The sequence below is a fragment of the Cnephaeus nilssonii genome, assembly GCF_951640355.1.
Source record: "Cnephaeus nilssonii genome assembly, chromosome: 3".
Taxonomy (NCBI): domain Eukaryota; kingdom Metazoa; phylum Chordata; class Mammalia; order Chiroptera; family Vespertilionidae; genus Cnephaeus; species Cnephaeus nilssonii.
This window is the reverse complement of record NC_137074.1, coordinates 49,959,000-49,976,830: the sequence shown is the minus strand read 5'-3', so window position 1 is coordinate 49,976,830 and position 17,831 is coordinate 49,959,000. Positions and strand designations below refer to the sequence as shown.

Genomic DNA, 17,831 nt, shown 5'->3' with positions numbered 1-17,831 from the left:
GGATTCTCATGTGGGAGTTGTGGAGGTGAAGCTGGAGCGCCAGGTGTGGAGACCTCGCATAGGGAGTTTAAACTCCAGGATGCTTGCACAGGGTGCCTGGTTGGTCCACCAAAAGGCAGTGGTATTTGAACTTCAGGTGTTCTTTCTTACGCATGTGGCCTGATGCATTTATGAATGCAATATACCGGTTTAAATGACAAGTCAGGATGCAAGATTTCTCTAGTGGCAGATGGTTTAGTAAGACTTCAGGGTAGAAACTCTTTGCTTTTATATTTCATAGATTTATAAAAATTAGATGTGGTTCAGCTCTGTTAGGCTCATTGTACCCTCGCTTTCCTTGATGCATGCTTATTCCGGAGCAAACATCCTCCAGAGGGACGTGAGGTACATTTTTACCTTTTGAAACACTGTTGTTGTAGTTCAAGTCCTTTACCTTATTCATTTCTTATCATTGTGCCTCACACTACGCTGGATGCATCAGAGCATTCATTACTGTTTGTGGAATGCATAAATAAATGAATGAGCTGCTCAAGATTCATGCTGATTAGGAATAGCAGTAATTCTGGAGGTCCATGCAAACATCCTTTATTCTTTACCTGCAATGTTTTTTGCACTTGCCTTTGAGTCTGCATCTTAATTTTTTAAAAAATATACACAACTACAGAAAATAAAGGATGGAATCACAAAGTTTGTGTCAAAAGATGATCCAGGCTTCACATGCTTGCCCCTTCTGAGTTTGTCTTCTGCCCCATTCTCTGTGCTGAAAACAAATGGTGCCTCATAGCCTGGAGGAAAATAGCTGCTCACAGCATCTTGCCCATCTCCCTCCTGGCCTTTCTCATTTGCCTGAGGCAAGGTGGTTATTATTTAGCTTTTAGATGTTCCTTCCCTGTCCCTGTTCTGTTGACAGTCTCTGAGCAGTGTATGTGTCCCTGTCACTGGAATCTGGAAGCAAAGAGGATGTGGGCTACCTCACTTGTGGATTTGCTTCTGCCTAGACAAGAGGAGGCTGCAGGAAGGGTTGTTTGCCAAGTTCTCACACCCCTAGTACACTACCTCACCTCGTCTTCTTCAGCCTGTCATAATCCATCGCCCCACTAAGCCTCAGTTAAAGGAGCAATAGCTCAAGCAGAATTTTTTAAAGGGAAGGAATATTTACTTTTTAAGCTGCCATTTTCACTTCGTCTTGATCTCTTTTGATCTCCACACCAGCTCAGATTATTACCCTGGGTTCTTCGTGGTGTATTGAAACCAACAAAACCTATTTTGTCTCAGATATTGGAGTCCCATCCACACTTCCTAAAATATGAGAGCCCCGGTACTTTAGCTTTATGTCTCTAAGGGACTCTGAGGCATACACAGTTCAGTCCTCAGGAAGCAAGTGTTGTTCGGGTGCAATGAGTCACAGTCAAGTCAATGCTTGACATTTTTCACTGTATCATAATGTATTGTATTTATAATGTACATGTTAATTTACCTAATTCACTGAAAGCTTGTTGAAAATATAGACTGAGCCTGATTTATTGATATCCTCTATGACTCTTAGCATAATTCTGGTACCTCATAAACTCTAAATAAAGGTGAGTTTATGAATTAATGAGTGAGGTAATAATTAAAGGAGAGAATGAATGAGTGAATAATTAAGTAAATAGTTGAGAGGATGAACCAGTGGTTAAGTGAATGTATGTCAATAGCTATTAAAAATTAAACTCCTTTTGAAATATAAAAGAGAATGGAAGATGTGTATAATGCATAACCAGTATTCTTATTTTTTCTTAAACAGAGAAGGCCGTGCTGCTCTGGTTTCATCCTTTGGGGTATTTAAATACTTGACCATGTATGGAATAATCCAGTTTATTGGTACATCACTGCTCTATTGGGTATGAACTAAAATAATTTTTTCTAGCTCTAATTGCATTTACATTGCTGGCTTATTCTTGATGGGATGCAGCTCCTACACAGGATTTAATGTTTTATAAATAAATGACAATTCTCAAAATAGATGTCTATAAACTGGGAACTTGGTATAGCTGTGCATGAAACATGGAGCTAGAAATAAAGAGATGTGGCTCTGTTTTGTAGGAGTGTTGTTTTTCTCAAGACACTTGACCTCTTCAAGCCTCTATTTCTTCCATTGGATAATGAGTAAAGCTTCAGAACAGCCTAAATATAACTCAGCAGGAAATGGATCAGTCACCAACTGTGGAATATTTTTGGCAAAAGACTAAGAAGAGATAAAAAGAAATAGAAGTTGTTGAATTTGACTTTGAAGGATTCAAAGGCTAGAAAAACTTCCACGCCCGAACTTTGTTTCTGAACCTGCCCAGAAATTACACATTTAGATGTGCCATTAGTAAAGGATGAGCAATTCTTTAAAAAAAAATGACTTTCTAAATTAAATGATAAAAATAAACACTTAAGAATTAATTAACTGTATGGAAGAAATATGTTCAGGTTGAAAGTACATTTCATTAGTTCAGTCACAACTTGCTCTAAAGTAAAATGAGGCTACAGGTTTAGGGACTACTTCATGGAAGGAATTAGTCTGCTGTTTTTCTGAGACATCTGAGAGGTGAATGAAGGGCCATAGGACTCCAGCATTCACCACTAGCAAGGATCACATACACAGAGGGCTAAGGGGCAACTGGGTGCATAGAACCAAGACTTGGCTTAGGAGTCAGGAAGCCTAGATTCAAGTTCTGACTCTATTACTAAGAACAAATTAGATCTTGTCCTTTGCCAAGCCTTTATCTGCCTCTGGAAACTTAGGCTGGCTGATTCCCAAAGCCCTCTGTAATTCTATATAAGCTGCTCCTAGAATGAAAACTGAAACTGCTTTTAAAAATTCCTCCCTATTTCATCTCACCCTGCATATATATCATTTTACCATTCTGAGCAGATAAGGGCAAAAGATATGAGAAGGGCAAAGAAGACAGAAGAAGAATTGTAGGATAAGAGGGACACTTTTGAACCATTTGCATCCTCTCAAAAATAGGAAAGCAGAACTTCAGTTCCCAAGTCTCATGGATAGAGTTGGAACCCTAGTCCATTCAGAATCCATCCACTCTGATGGTCTAGACCTAAATTAGAAGGTCCCCTCCAAGTACCTGCACCTTTTCACCCTCTAAGAGGCCAGAAATGTTTTTCATTTGCACATATCTGGTCTGTAAAGTAGTCAGAGCCAGATTATAATTTAGTGCTCATTCAATAGCCGTGTAGCAGATAAACAGACCTACCTGTCTGCAGAAGGAATATTGCAAGGCAGGTTCCAAGAGACTGTTGACTCCTATTTAAATACTTCAACTCAATAAATGTGAACATAAAGGAAGCCCTGTGTCTATATAAATCTCAGAAAGGTAGGTGTACCAGACTGAAGTTTGCAGTGGGCTTACTTGGGCTAGAAGCACTTGTTCAATTTGTGAAAGTGAATGAACCCCCAAGCACTATGATGTGAACTCAAACTATGAATAAAAATGGAGAGATATCTGTTGAGTATTTCTTGGCCTTGACTTTAAAATTTAAGTTTGAAATTCCCAGGGAACTTTTAGGCTTCAATATATTATGTTAAAAATTGAACTGTTCAGGCTGACACTATAGGTGCCAGAACTACTGTGGCCAGTAAGAGGGTGTTTCCCAACTGGCACACCCCCCTTGCTAATATAGAATTAGGTAAGACACTGGGGAAATAGTGATCTGGTTTCATTCTCTCCAATAAGATGCTAAAAACCTAAGGTAAGTCACTTTCTTCCTAAAGAGGAGAGAAAAATAATAGTTGCTTCTTGACTATTTTCAAAAAGTGTTAGAAATAATAAAATGCTAAAATGGCAGAAGCAATAGTCATACTTACTTTTCTTTACTTTTCAGCAACTGCAACTCTTTGGGAATTACCAGTATATGGTGCAAGATATAGCCATTACCTTGATGGTGTGTTTAACAAGTAAGCTCTTTAGTAAATAAACTGTATTATTTGTATTTATCCATGACATTCTAGTCATGTTCACACAAGTAAGAGCTTCAGAAAAAGATGCATCTTAACTACTAAAACCTCATTTCCTATAAATATTTTTGAAAGTGGTGCTGGGGGAAAATTGAGGCTTAAAGTCTTCAGACATGGTATTAAATATCCTGAAAGCAAATAGGTTTTAGCCGCATAAAATTGTCAATGTATTCTGAGTTCTTTGTAGGTTTGTGCCTTGTGCATAGAAAAATGTATAGGAAATCTAGAAAGGGAATCCTTAAAGCCCAAAGGTCACTTCCCATTATTCAGCTATGCTTCATGTTGACGTGAAACCAGATTCTTGCTTAGTCTTTGATGTGTAAGAACAAATGTTAGCATTTTATTCTTGTGAAATTCTCTCAAAAGCAAGGTGTATACTTACAGCAGCTATTGCTCGTTTCCTTCCTTGCAGATGACACTGATACAGTATTTCCTATCAAAGAACTCAGGTTCGATACTAACAATAAGAGAGAAAGGTGACTGCCTGAACAGAGTAAAGAAAAAGAATGATGTAGTCATCTCTTTTCCCTTGTTCAACAATGAAAGTGTTTTGAAAAATAACAGGTAAAACATCAGGCAGGGCAGGATATTAATAACTGTGTGAATTTCATGTTGAATCTTAAAACATAAAACTGATATTGAAGTCATTTATTATATCAATTCAATGACAAAATTTATTAGTATCAGAGGTGTAAGTAATATAAATTTTGATTCTTAGGATTGAAATGTCTATTCATAGCCCATAGAAATATTTTCTACACTAGAGGCCTGGTGCATGGGATTCATGCACTGGTGGGCGGCGTGGCCTGCAGGGATTGGCCTGCTGTGAGAGCGCCACTCATCCTAGTCAGCTGAATGGCTGTGGACCCACCCTCTGAGCGGCTGCTCCCTCGTCTGGCATCTTCCGTAGAGCCGGAGCACTCACCTCTCCAGGGGACCCAGTTGGGGCCGGGCCCAGGGACAATAGCACTGAGAGGTGGCAGAGTAGGACTCAGTCCCAGGGTGGCCACAAACCTGCCTTCCAGCCTCCGGGGTCAGCTCTGTGAGCCCAGTGGCAGTGGTACTGCACGGCCTGCAGGTGTCCAGAGGAGGCGTCAGGGAGTGTGGAGGAGGAGCCTGGGGCAAGAAGGCTATGATCAAAGCCCGGATTCCTGCACATCAGTCTGGGGTTAGCAGCGGGAGCAGCGGCTCATCCAGGTCAGCCGAGTGGCGCTCCCACTATAGGAGCGCACTGACCACCAAGAGGCAGCTCCTGCATTGAGTGTCTGCCCCTTGGTGGTCAGTGCACGTTATAGCAGACAGGTCAACTGGTTGTTCTGGTTGTTCTGCCGTTCGGTCTCTGGGCTTTTATTATATAGGATGTTGTTAACATTCACATGACTAGATAATTTTGAATTAATAATATTGCTCTGCAGTGTTGGATATTTTTAAGTAATTAGCATTAGTTACTTATGAATATGGTCAGTGATGCCAAAAAGGGAAAAGAACACCAGGAAGTTCCAAGAGCTAAGCCAGCAGTCTGTAGCATGAAGATGAAGGCCATTGGCATCCTCCACTGCTCCCTATCTCTGTGATCTTTGGAAAATTATTTATAAAACAAATAACTTGCTCATAGAAAATGTCCTCATAGGGTTGTGAGAATCAGATAAAATAATACATGTGAAGTAAAATAATACAATGCACCACATACTATGAGCACTTGTTCCAAAATTAATATCACCATGTGCTTCTATATTCTTTTTCTTCTTTTGCAATGATGCTAATTTGGTGAGCCCTTGAAAAGAATTTGTGTACAAGTAGACTGATTAGAAATCCAAAACATTGGGTGGTAGTCTTAGCCTTTCCTCAGAATGCCAGATGACCTTGAGTAAGTTATTTTGAGCTTTTACATATTTAATTTCATGATATTGGTTATGAATTTGACTCCCTTGGCAGGGGGTATACTTTACTTTTTCTCATGGCACTATCCTGTTGATTTTCATGCCAGTTGGCCAGTTAGCCTCTCATCTCAGAGTAGGCTCAGTGGGAAACTTGGAATGACTCAAGGCAAAATCATTGTTGCCAGTGGGAGAAAAAGTCTCAGAAGGGTAATAGATCAGAAGCATGATGTTCTATCAGAATGGCAGAACTTTATCCAAATATTACTCAACAAACATGTAGCTAGTTTGGTAAATGGGCTGGGCTCAGGGTGAAGTTGAGAAATGGAGTCAAGAAACAGCTATTTCTGTTTGATTTTTACCCTCTGCCTTTGGGCACTATTGCTTTCCCATCCCTATAAGCTCAGTTATCCCATAGTCAGATCATTTCCCGGTCAATTCCAGTTATTAAATGAACTCATCTTTAGCTATAAAACATCTAGGTATTGTAAATTAACATTTTGAGTTTTCATCTAATTCAGAGCTTTGCTTTCCTATATCAAGCCTGACCTATGGTTTGGAGCAAACAGTAGGTGAGAAGGCCATGGTCTCTGCTTTCCTTGCAATGGTCTCTACTCACCTAAATTCAAAACCTGTTTCAGGGAATATGAGAGCAACAAGAGCAAAGAACTTTTTACTTAAGCAGGAGTGTTGTAGTTGTCTCCTGACATGGCAGACATCTTAAGTTCAGGCAATTTGTAGGGGGCCATTGGTGAGTTCTTGGGTTCTTCAGAGTTTATGTGGATTGGTCTGGACTAGACCTCTGCTTGACATAGTGGTGCTCTCTCCTTCTGACTCCTCAGAATTCCTTTCAGCAACTGCCTTCTAGTGGTACATACCTCTAGCCCCAGATGACTGCTCATTGGGCAGATTCTTCTCAAGACACCTCTAGTTTGGTTAATTCCTATAGCTTCTGCTTGTGCTACCAATTAGTAAATGATATAGCTTGCTCTCACTGCTGCCCCCTCTCTCTTCCCTCTGATATTTCAACCTCAAAACCATTCCTCTTAGGGTGGTTCTTATGACCTTCACTACTTTGGGTTAGGGTGATGCAGGAAAGAAAAACACAGTTATTGCTCCTTCTAAAAATTCCCTTTTAAAAATCTCTTGATAATCTCTATAGTTTTCTCATATACAGTATGCACATAGGTAATTATGTGTGTTTGAGGGTATGCTTGCATATTTACAGTTGAAGGACCAATATGGATCTCACTTAGTAGGTACTATGGAATTATGGCAATGGGCTAATTTATTTACAAAATGAAAAGCCCCATTCACCATCCTCTTAGACATGTCCATCTCCTATTATGTTTTAGGCATGTACATGCCTGCTGTATAAAAAGACTGATCACTAAAGTTCAGAGTTTAGTGGGGGACTCGCATACATGAATGAATTAAATGCATATCTAAAGAAGTGAGTGCCAGGAAAAAAGAAGTTCAGAAAAAGCAGAGATTGCTTCTGATAATCTGGGATTAGGAAGGAGATAGTAATGGAGGACAGAGAGAGAGATGTTAAGGATGGGTTCATGAAAGTGGTAGCATTTATAACAAAACTAGAGGCCCGGTGCACGATATTCGTGCATGGGGGGGCGTGTCCCTCAGCCCAGCCTGCACCCTTTCCAATCTGGGACCCCTCAAGGGATGTCCGACTGCCCGTTTGGGATTGGGCCTAAACAGGCAGTCGGACATCCCTCTCACAATCCAGGACTGCTGGCTCCCAACTGCTTGCCTGCCTGCCTTCCTGATTGCCCCTAACCGCTTCTGCCTGCCAGCCTGATCACCCCCTAACCACTCTGCTGCCAGCCTGTTTGCCCCAAACTTCCCTCCTCTGCCGGCCTGGTCACCCCTAACTGCCCTCTCCTGCAGGGTTGATCACCTCCAACTGCCCTCCCTTGCAGGCCTGGTCCTTCTCAACTGCCCTCCCTTGCAGGCTGGGTGCCTCCCAACTTCCCTCTCCTGCTGGCCATCTTGTGGTGGCCATCTTGTGTCCACATGGGGGCAGGATCTTTGACCACATGGGGGCAGATATATTGTGTGTTGCAGTGATGATCAATCTGTATATTACTCTTTTATTAGATAGGATAGAGGCCTGGTACAGGGATGGGGGCCAGCTGGTTTGCCCTGAAGGGTGTCCCAGATCAGGTGGGGGTTCCCTTGGGGCATGGGGTGGCCTGAGCAAGGGGCCTGTGGTGGTTCGCAGGCTGGCCACACCCCCTGGCAACCCAAGGGGAGGCCCTGGTATCTGGAATTTATTTTCCTTCTACAATTGAAACTTTGTAGCCTGGAGCAGAGCCAAGCCTGGGGCTCCCTCCTCGGCCGGCAGCCATTTCTGTTGGGGTTATAATTGAAACTTTGTAGCCTTAAGCGGGTGGGCCCGGCCAGGGTATGCGGAAAGCTTTGCTTCCCCTGTTGCCGGTGGCAACCCTGGCCTGCTCTCTCAAGCTCCATTCTGCCGCCATTTGTTTGAATTTGTTTACCTTCTATAATTGAAACTTTGTAGCTTGAGTGGAGGCTTAGGCCTGGCAAGGGCAGGTGGAAAGCTTGGCTTCCTCTGTTACCTAGGAAACCTTGCTCTCTGTGGCTGTAGCCATCTTGGTTTGGGTTAATTTGCATGTTTGCTCTGATTGGATGGTGGGTGTGGCTTGTGGGCGTGTCGGAGGTATGGTCAATTTGCATATTTGTCTATTATTAGGTAGGATAGGAAGGATGGATAGATTTCAAACATTTTTTTTAACTAAAAGAAGGAAACAAAGTAGAACAAAACAACATGAGCAAGAGAGAGCAAATAAATATGGAGCATGAGTTTTTCAATTTAACCCACATTGTAGGACATTCGAAAAGAAATATCAAGAGATAAAATTTGAAAGGTGAGTTGGGTCAGATCACAGGATCTTGACTACCAGGCTGAGAAATGTGGACATTCATCTGCAGGTGTTGAGAGTCATTGACGATTAAATGATCAATGTAAAATAACTTTTACCAAGGACCTCTACATGTCCAAGTTCCCAGGTTATGGTTTTGACCTTAAGCTTGAGTTAGTATGAGACAAAAGATAATACTATCACACATTTAATTTATTTATATACTTGAGTGTGTATATACACCTGCTTTGTTTCTTCAAGATTTTGAATCAACACACAATGGCACCTAATAAAACAAGATATAATACAGGAGTGGGAAAAAGCAGGTTTACAGTTGAATTGTGACATTCTTTTGAGTTAATAAAGCTATTGTAATAATCATAACCTGCAATTCTTTTTGTATACAAATAACTGTAGACCTACTTTTGCCCACCTGTGTATATTAAAGGGAAAATCCAGCAGAAAAGTAAGAAGAAGTCAGGGAAGTCAATTAAGATAATATATGCCTTGAAGTCCAATTTGACTCTAATAGGCCTAGAAGTCCTCTTGAAAGGAATTTGTCCTTGCTACACCTTTGTTCTCTTCAATAGGATATACTCAAATTAGATCAAGAAAATAGAGGAATATAATTCTAAAAAAAATCTAAGAACAGAAATTCAGAAGCACCTGGCCCAGAGGAGGGCCAGAACACCCAAGGCTGCTTTCTTTATTTCCAAGAAACCAACTTGTCTCTTTATTCTTTCTTTTCTTACTGTTTTCAACTGACTTCTACTCATTCACCTTGCAAATGACCCTAAATGGTGACTCATTTGAATCTCTATTTTCTTGATCAGTGATTCTCTCTAATTATTGATGCTTCTATTTCTCTCCTTCTCCCTTCCTCTCTGAAATCAATCTCTCTCTCTCTCTCTCTCTCTCTCTCTCTCTATATATATATATATATATATATATATATATATATATATATATCCTACCTAATAAAATAGTAGTATGCAAATTGACCGCACCTTCGCTACACCCAAGCCACACCCACCAGCCAAAGCCACGCCCACAGGTCTATCAGGGTGAGTATGCAAATTACCCAACAAAGATGGCGGTTAATTTGCATACGCTGAGGGATGGAGGAGTGAAGACTGAAGACAACTTAGAAGGAAGAGGGAGGAAAAGCGGAAAGCAAGGTGGCTGCCAGAGGGAAAGCCTGGGTAGGGCGGGGCGGAGCAGTGCAGAGCGGGGCAGAGCGGGGCAGAGTGGGGCAAAGCGGGGCGGAGCGGGGCGGGCGGCAGCGGCGCGTGGGTGCAGGCGTGGCACCCACATCGGCGGCAGCAGCGGCCGCTTGCAGGATTCTTCCTGCAAATGGGCTACTAGTATATATATATATATATATATATATATATATATATAGAGAGAGAGAGAGAGAGAGAGAGAGAGAGAGAGAGAGAGAGAGAGAAGCATACCTATATTATACCCAAATGATGCTGAACAATTAAGAACTGTACTTTGAGAATAGGAATGAAAACTGCTAAGTCCTTCCATACAGCAGGCCCTGTGCTAGGTTCAGTAAGGTTCAAAAGTGGCATGAGACAGGTTGTTTTCCCTCAGGGAGCTCATATTCTGCTGAGTGTATGTGTAAACAACTCAATTTAATTCAAGACACCCTCACCTTAGTGGCAATATAAGCAATATGCTTAATTCTGAATAAAATATATCATTCCTCTGCATGCACTCTGATAGCATATATCATCATCATCATTTTAAAGAAACCTGGACAAATCAGAGCAGCTTTTCTGGCTGCTGAGAAACAATACTGCTATTCAAGCTTGTATTTTAGGGATCTGTTTTATCGTTTTTAATTCATGAGACCCACACCACTGCATTATGCTGTAGAGCAGAAAATGTTGGGCTTGAAAGTTAGACTTGAGTTTACATCACTCATACACTGTGGGTCTTAAAACAAAGGACTCTACTTCCCTAAACCTCAGTTTCTTCACTTACAAAATAGAAGATAAAACACCTATTTTCTATTGCTTTTTTAGGAAATAAAGATAACATTTACAAAACATTAACCTGGTCTCTGGAAACTAGTAGGAATCCCAAAATGGTAGTCATTATTTTTATTTATTTATTTATTTATTTTACATTATAATTTTTTTATTGTCTAAAATTTTACATATGTCTTCTTTTTCCCCAATTGACCCCCCCCCCCGCAATAGCCATTCCCACCCCAGGCAAGCCCCCACCGCCCCAGTGTCTGTGTCCATTGGTTATGCTAATATTCATGCATACATGTCCTTTGGTTGCTCTCTAACCACCCCCCCCTCCTGTCATTTGTCTCTGGATCTATGTTCATCAAATTATGTTGATCATTATATCCCACAAATGAGTGAGATTATGTGATATTTATCTTTCTCTAACTGGCTTATTTCTCTTAGCATAATGCTCTCCAGTTCCATCCATGCTGTTGCAAATGGTAAAAGTTCCTTCTTTTTTATAGCAGCATAATATTCCATTATGTAGATGTACCACAGGTTTTTAATCCACTCATCTGCTGATGGGCATGTAGTATGTTTTCAAGTCTTAGCTATTGTAAATTGTGCTGCTATGAACATAGGTGTTTCTGTTTGGTGTTTCTGTTTTCTTGGGATATATTCCTAGAAGTGGGATTACTGGGTCCAATGGGAGTTCCATTTTTAACTTTTTGAGGAAACTCCATACTGTGTTCCACAATGGCTATTCCAGTCTGCATTCCCACCAGCAGTGCAGGAGGGTTCCCTTTTCTCCGCATGCTTGCCAGCACTTGTCGTTTGTTGATTTGTTGATGATAACCATTCTGACAGGTGTGAGATGGTATCTCATTATTGTTTTGATTTGCATCTCTCGGATGATTAGTGACTTTGAGCATGTTTTCATATGTCTCTCGGCCTTCTGTATGTCCTCTTTTGAAAAGTGTCTATTTAGGTCTTTTGCCCATTTTTTTGATTGGGTTGTTTATCTTCCTTTTGTTAGGTTGTATGAGTTCTCTGTAAATTTTGGAGATTAAACCCTTATCTGAAATATCATTGGCAAATATGTTCTCCCATGTAGTGGGCTTTCTTGTTGTTTTGTTGATGGTTTCTTTTTCTGTGCAGAAGCTTCTCATTTTGATGTAGTCCCATTTGTTTATCTTCTCCTTAGTCTCCATTGCGTTAGGAGCTGTGTCTGTAAAGATATTGCTATGACATATGGCTGCTATTTTGCTGCCTATAAAGTCTTGTAGGATTTTTATGGTTTCCCATCTTACATTTGAGTTCTTTGGCCATTTTGAGTTTGCTTTTTGTGTATGGTGTAAGTTGGTAATCTAGTTTCATTTTTTTGCATCTGACCAAATTTCCCAGCACCATTTATTGAAGAGACTGTCTTGACTCCATTGTATGCTTTTTGCCTCCGTTGTCAAATATGGTAGTCATTATTTTTAAATTTATCTATAGTCAGATGTATAGATTCCTTGTCAGAAAGTATTAGGAAAAAGTTAAAATATTCTTTATATAAGGGCTCTGAATCAATCAGTTATTATTACAAATGCTGCTTAACAAACTACCCTAAAAAATCTTTGGCTTACAACACCCACTCGTGGGTCAAGAGGTTGATTGTCATTCAACATGCATATAGGTGGGCTTAGCTAAGCCATTCTGCTTTAGGATGTATGTGAGTTGGTCTTGGTCCAGGCTATGTGTTTGATTCATGTCTGCTCCATATTTTTCATCCAGGAGCCAGGCTGAATGAGCAGACCTAGGCATGCTCCCATTGCAGGTCACAGAGAGTAAAGCAGAGAGCAAGCCCAGCTGTGCAAGAAGGCCTCAGAGCTCTTATAACATTTCTTTGACCAGATAAAATCAGTCAGTGAAACCAAAATTAAGGAGTGGTAAAGTCTACTTTGTCCTGATGAGACCAATACTTCAATCTATCTTAGTCGCTGTATAAAAAGAAATGCTGGAAACCCAATGTGCATCTGAGAAAGAGAAGTCCAAAGTGGGAAAAGCCAGATGCACAAGTGCAATTACACCTCTTTTCATTACCCCTGGCCTCTTTATGAGCTCTGTGACCACATTCTACCTTGTGTATTGAAATACAGAAAGAACTCCAAACACTGGAGCCTCTGCCTCTGTCTTCTTACACATGGGAGACAGTCTCCTTTCACCTCTCCTCAGCTCTGACCACAGCCCACATTGTGTGTCCCTTTCTGTGTGCCCTTTAATGACTTCTCATACCAGCTCTCCGGATTTAGGCCAAACTTTGCTGGTGAAGGGCTCAACCTCAACAAGGCTGTCCTTACTTCAGATACTAGCTTTAAGTTAGGGGGTTCCCATGCCACCTGCACTTCTGACCAGCTGGCTACAAATTTGGAGTTTCTCACTAACCTCTCAGATTAAGTGATTCGCATCAACATCTCACAGAACTCAGAAAAGTGCTACACATATGATTACAGTTTTGCTATAGCAAATGGATACAAATCAGAACCAGCTAATGTGAGAGACTTATAGGGAAAGATCTGGGAGGGGTCCCAAAGTTGATATTCCATTGTCCTCTCCATGAGGAGTCAGTTTGCCTTATCCTCCTGGCAAATCAATGTGTGATAATATGTCGAGTATAGCCAAGCATGGAAACACACCTGAACTTCTGTGTGTGAAGTTTCCATGGCAGTTCCATTATTGAGGCATAATTGATTTAATTATTGGCCATGAAGTTGAACTCATTCCCAGCTCCTCTTATCTCTCTGAAGATTAACCTAATGTCAGGAGTCTCAAAGTCCCAATTCTCTAATCACACAGCTGTTTTTTTTTGTTTTTGTTTTTGTTTTGTTTTGTTTTGTTTTTTTTTTGTTTTTGGTTTTTTGGCATGCTAGACCCCATCCTGAGTCATCTCCTTAGCACAAACTCTCTTCGGGCCAACCATGAGTCATCTTGTTGGCATGACCTATCAGGACTCACCATGAATAACAAAGATACTCCTAACGACTCAGAAAATCCCAAGGATTTAGAGGGTATAACCCAGGAAATGGGGATAAAAGCCACCCCAATTCTTTATTCCAAGGGTTTTGAGATAACCTCCCAATACCCTGGGACAAAGTCCAGACAAAATCTTTATTACACAAGCCATCTATGTCTTCTATTAGACTGCAAGCTCTTTGATAGCAGATGAGATTCCTTCTTCTCTGAATACCCCATAACCTCTAGCCCAGCACCCTCTTGGGGAAATATTGCTTAAATTGGTAAAGGTAAAGCCTTAGTCATGGAGCTTTAGGTTAAATGAGTTGGAAGAGCCTTTGGAGACCTTGTAGACATTCCAACACATTCATTTTATACAGAGAGTTTAAAATGATTACCCCAGAAAATACATAGAGCAAACTGAAAAACTACATTAGAATTTTATTATCCAAAACTGGACACCCAATGCCCATCACAAACCTAAGCATACACACTTTATTTTCTTCCTCACATCAAAGAAATCAGTGATAAGTTATGAAAAGGGACAAGGTGACAGATATGAAGGCAAGAACTGAACCATGACTATGATATAAACCTTTAAATGTGATGTATCTAATTTCTGACCTTCCCATGCTTCTTTCCTGCTTTGCCCTAAGAAGTACATTCCATGTTCATATATATACTTGTTAGAATGTATGGCTTCTCAGGAGGATATAAATACTATATTTTAACATTCTCATCTGGAAGCAAGATATTTTTTTAATGAGCTCTATTTCCTAACTGAGTCTAATGTACTCTAGTAGTTCTCCATTGAGACACATTTCCAGGAGGGAACAGAGCACATCTCTAACATTTATCCTGATAGATAGAAATACTCAGAGACTATTGGCTGAATGAACATCAGAACAAATTCTTTTTTTAAAAATGTGCTACCCTATGAATATTAGTTTACCTAGATACTTTCTTACTCTCCCCTTAACTCTCCACTTTTCCATCATCACTGAGAAATAATAGGAATGCTTATCCATGTGAAAGGCCATCTTCTCTCATTTACCATTCCTGCTAAGTCTGGTTGTAGAGAAAATATTTGCCCCATACAATATGGTAAATTTATTAATGCAGAACTTTTTCATCCACACTTTTCATTTATGAAGGTAAAACCAAAGGAAAGAGGCAAAGCCTGATAGCATTGGATCTGCAACTGGACAATGTGCTTTCCCAGATATAAATTCTCAACTCACATGTGCTGAATCTGAGCCTTAAGGCAAGACTCAAAATAATATGCATCTCAGTCTTTTATTCTCAACAATGAAAGTGTAACTGGGAAAAATGCATTTCTCTTTCAGTGAGTTCAACTCATGCCTACCCAAAGCTGGCTCCATACCGACCAGCAGGACAGCTCCTCTCTCCCCCTTTGCTGCTCTCAGTCTTGTTGAATATCTGTTTCACCTGCATTGTGCAAGTCTGTGCATTTCTCTATGTGAAGCAGCAGCCCTGGTACTGTGAGGTCTACAAATACAGGTAATGGTCAGTTCCTTACATTTCCTTTTCGAAGGTGATACGATGACTACCAATGACATTGTACAACTGGGTTTGAACTATACTCTAAAATTTTAATTAACAAAAGTTATGTCTCCACACTGCAAAATACCAGTGGTGAGATAGAATACAGAACATAGTTGATGGGTAGAGTCCTGGGGTGAGCTATATGGAATGGATAGGAGAACATTTTTACATTGGTTGTTGAGGTATAGATCTGACAGTTGGTTTACTGAATTAACTCCCTGGTAGATTGGATATTATATAGACCAGAGGTGGGCAAACTTTTCTTGTAGAGGGACAGATAGTAAATAGTTTTGGCTTTGTGGGCTAGATGGTCTCTGTTGCAACTACTCAATCTGCTGTTAGAGTGAAAAAGCAGCCATAGACAGACAACATGTAAACAAGTGGATGTGACTGTGTTCCATAGAACTTCATTCACAAAAACAGTTGGTGGGTTGGATTTGGTGTGTGGGCTGCAGCCAGCTGTCCCCTCCTATGTAAGAGATTTGCTTAAATTACTTTGGGCAAATCTTTCCAATTCCCTGAACTTTAATTTCTTTAACTATAGATTAAGGGTTAGCTGAGGTGAACTATGCCATAGATGTTTAACTTATTTTTTTTCCAATAAAGCCTGCCTGACATCCAAAAGGAAAGGCAAGCGAAGTGCTGTTCTTTTTGAAGTCGGGCTTGTACAAACTCCCCCTCACTCCACTGTGGTTGTGAAGGCATCAGAACTCCAGGAACCAGTGAAAGATAGTTTGAAAAGTACCAAATGATGTCTAAAGTTGTCATTTAGACCTCAAAGTCAGAAATTCAACTACTACTTGAAATATAGAAGTTATTTTTATTTCAAAACCAGATTTCCCCCCAAATTGAAGTGCACATATTCAGAGAAGTAAAGGTCTGATGAAATCTAGGAGACAACATGGAGTAGCCAAAAGGATGATGGATGGGTAGTCCTGCCTCTAGCATTAATTAGCTAAGTCATATTAGCCCTCAGCTTTCTTATCTGCAATGTAAGTATATTGAATTAGATATACTAGTTTAGTGTTAAACTCTGTGCTTCATCTCTTCTAGTTTATCTGTCCACTTTGTGCAAGAATGCTTTGTTAACTACTGATTGTTTCATTAATCTATTAAGCAAACATTAACTCAACATCTCTATGCAAAGCACATTTTGGAACCCCAGGGAGCCAAGGATAATAAGACTTAAGTCTTGCATTTGAGGTCACAATTGGAAAAGAAAAGTTATTTAAAAACAATTATAATAGCAGTAAAAAGTTTCAAGCAGAATAAGAAAACTGTTGGAAACTGATTTGTGGGTTTGAAACTGAAAAAAATAAACATTGCTCAAAGCTCCATCAGAACTGGGGAAGCCCATATCTTAAATATTTTTCCGAGCAAATGCTATGTGGCATCACTGTATTAGGTGCTAAGGATTTGTTGAAAATCTGAGTAAAATAAAATCCTATCTAATAAAAGAGTAATATGCAAGTTAACCATCACTCCCCTATACCCACAAGCCATGCCCACCAGCCAATCAGGAGCAAGTATGCAAATTAACCCAACCAAGATGGCTGTGGCCACAGAGAGAGCAGGAGGCTTGGGTTTCCCCAGCAATGGAGGAAGCCAAGCTTTCCATACACCCTGGCAGGCCCAGGCCTCCACTCAAGGCTACAAAATTTCAATGATAGAAGATAAATAAATCCCAACAAAAATGGTGGCAGCCACGGAGCTGGAGAGAGCAGGAGGCTTAAGTTGACCCCGGCGATGCAGGAAGCAAAGCTTCTGCAGCCCTGGCCTGCCTTGGCCTGCGCTCAAGGCTACGAAGTTTCAATTATAGAAGATAAATAAATCTGAACAAAAATGGCTGTGGCCACGGAGCAAGCAGGAGGCTTGGATCTGCTCAAGGCTACAAAGTTTCAATTGTAGAAGATAAATAAATCCCAGATACCAGGGCCTCCACTTGGGTCACCGGGGGGCATGGCCGGCCTGCAAACCACCACAGGCCCCTCACCCAGGCCACCCCACACCCCAAGGGAACCCCCACCCTGATCCAGGACACCCTTCAGGGAAAACCAGATGCCCCCCACCAGTGCAGCAGGCCTCTATCCTATCTAATAAAAGAGTAATGTGCAAATTGACTGTCACTCCAACACACAAGATGGCTGCCCCCATGTGGACACAAGATAGCCACCACAAGATGGCCAGCAAGGGAAGGCAGTTGGGAGGGACCAAGTCTGCAAGGGAGGGCAGTTGTGGGTGATCAGGCCAGCAGGGGAGGGCAGTTGGGAGGGACCAGGCCTGCAGGGAAGGGCAGTTGGGGGTAACCCAGGCCTGCAGGGGAGAGCAGTTGGGGGGGACCAGGCCTACAGGGGAGGGCAGTTATGGGCAAACAGGCTGGCAGGGGAGCAGTTAGGCATCAATCAGGCTGGCAGGGGAGTGGTTAGGGGGTGATCAGGCTGGTAGGCAGAAGCGGTTAGGGGCAATCAGGAAGGCAGGCAGGCGAGCAGTTGGGAGCCAGCAGTCCTGGATTGTGAGAGGGATATCCAAC

General features: G+C 41.2%; 1 protein-coding gene across 1 annotated transcript in view; it reads left to right on the top strand.

Moving 5' to 3' along the window:
- ATP13A5 (ATPase 13A5) overlaps positions 1–17,831 on the top strand; it is a gene marked incomplete at both ends in the record, with an annotated part of 105,858 nt that overhangs the window by 73,656 nt on the left and 14,371 nt on the right. Inside the window, 3 exons of the mRNA XM_079767425.1 lie at positions 1,784–1,880; positions 3,865–3,937; positions 15,082–15,256. Coding sequence (XP_079623551.1) covers positions 1,784–1,880; positions 3,865–3,937; positions 15,082–15,256 — 345 coding nt within the window. The remainder of the gene's footprint in view (positions 1–1,783; positions 1,881–3,864; positions 3,938–15,081; positions 15,257–17,831) is intronic.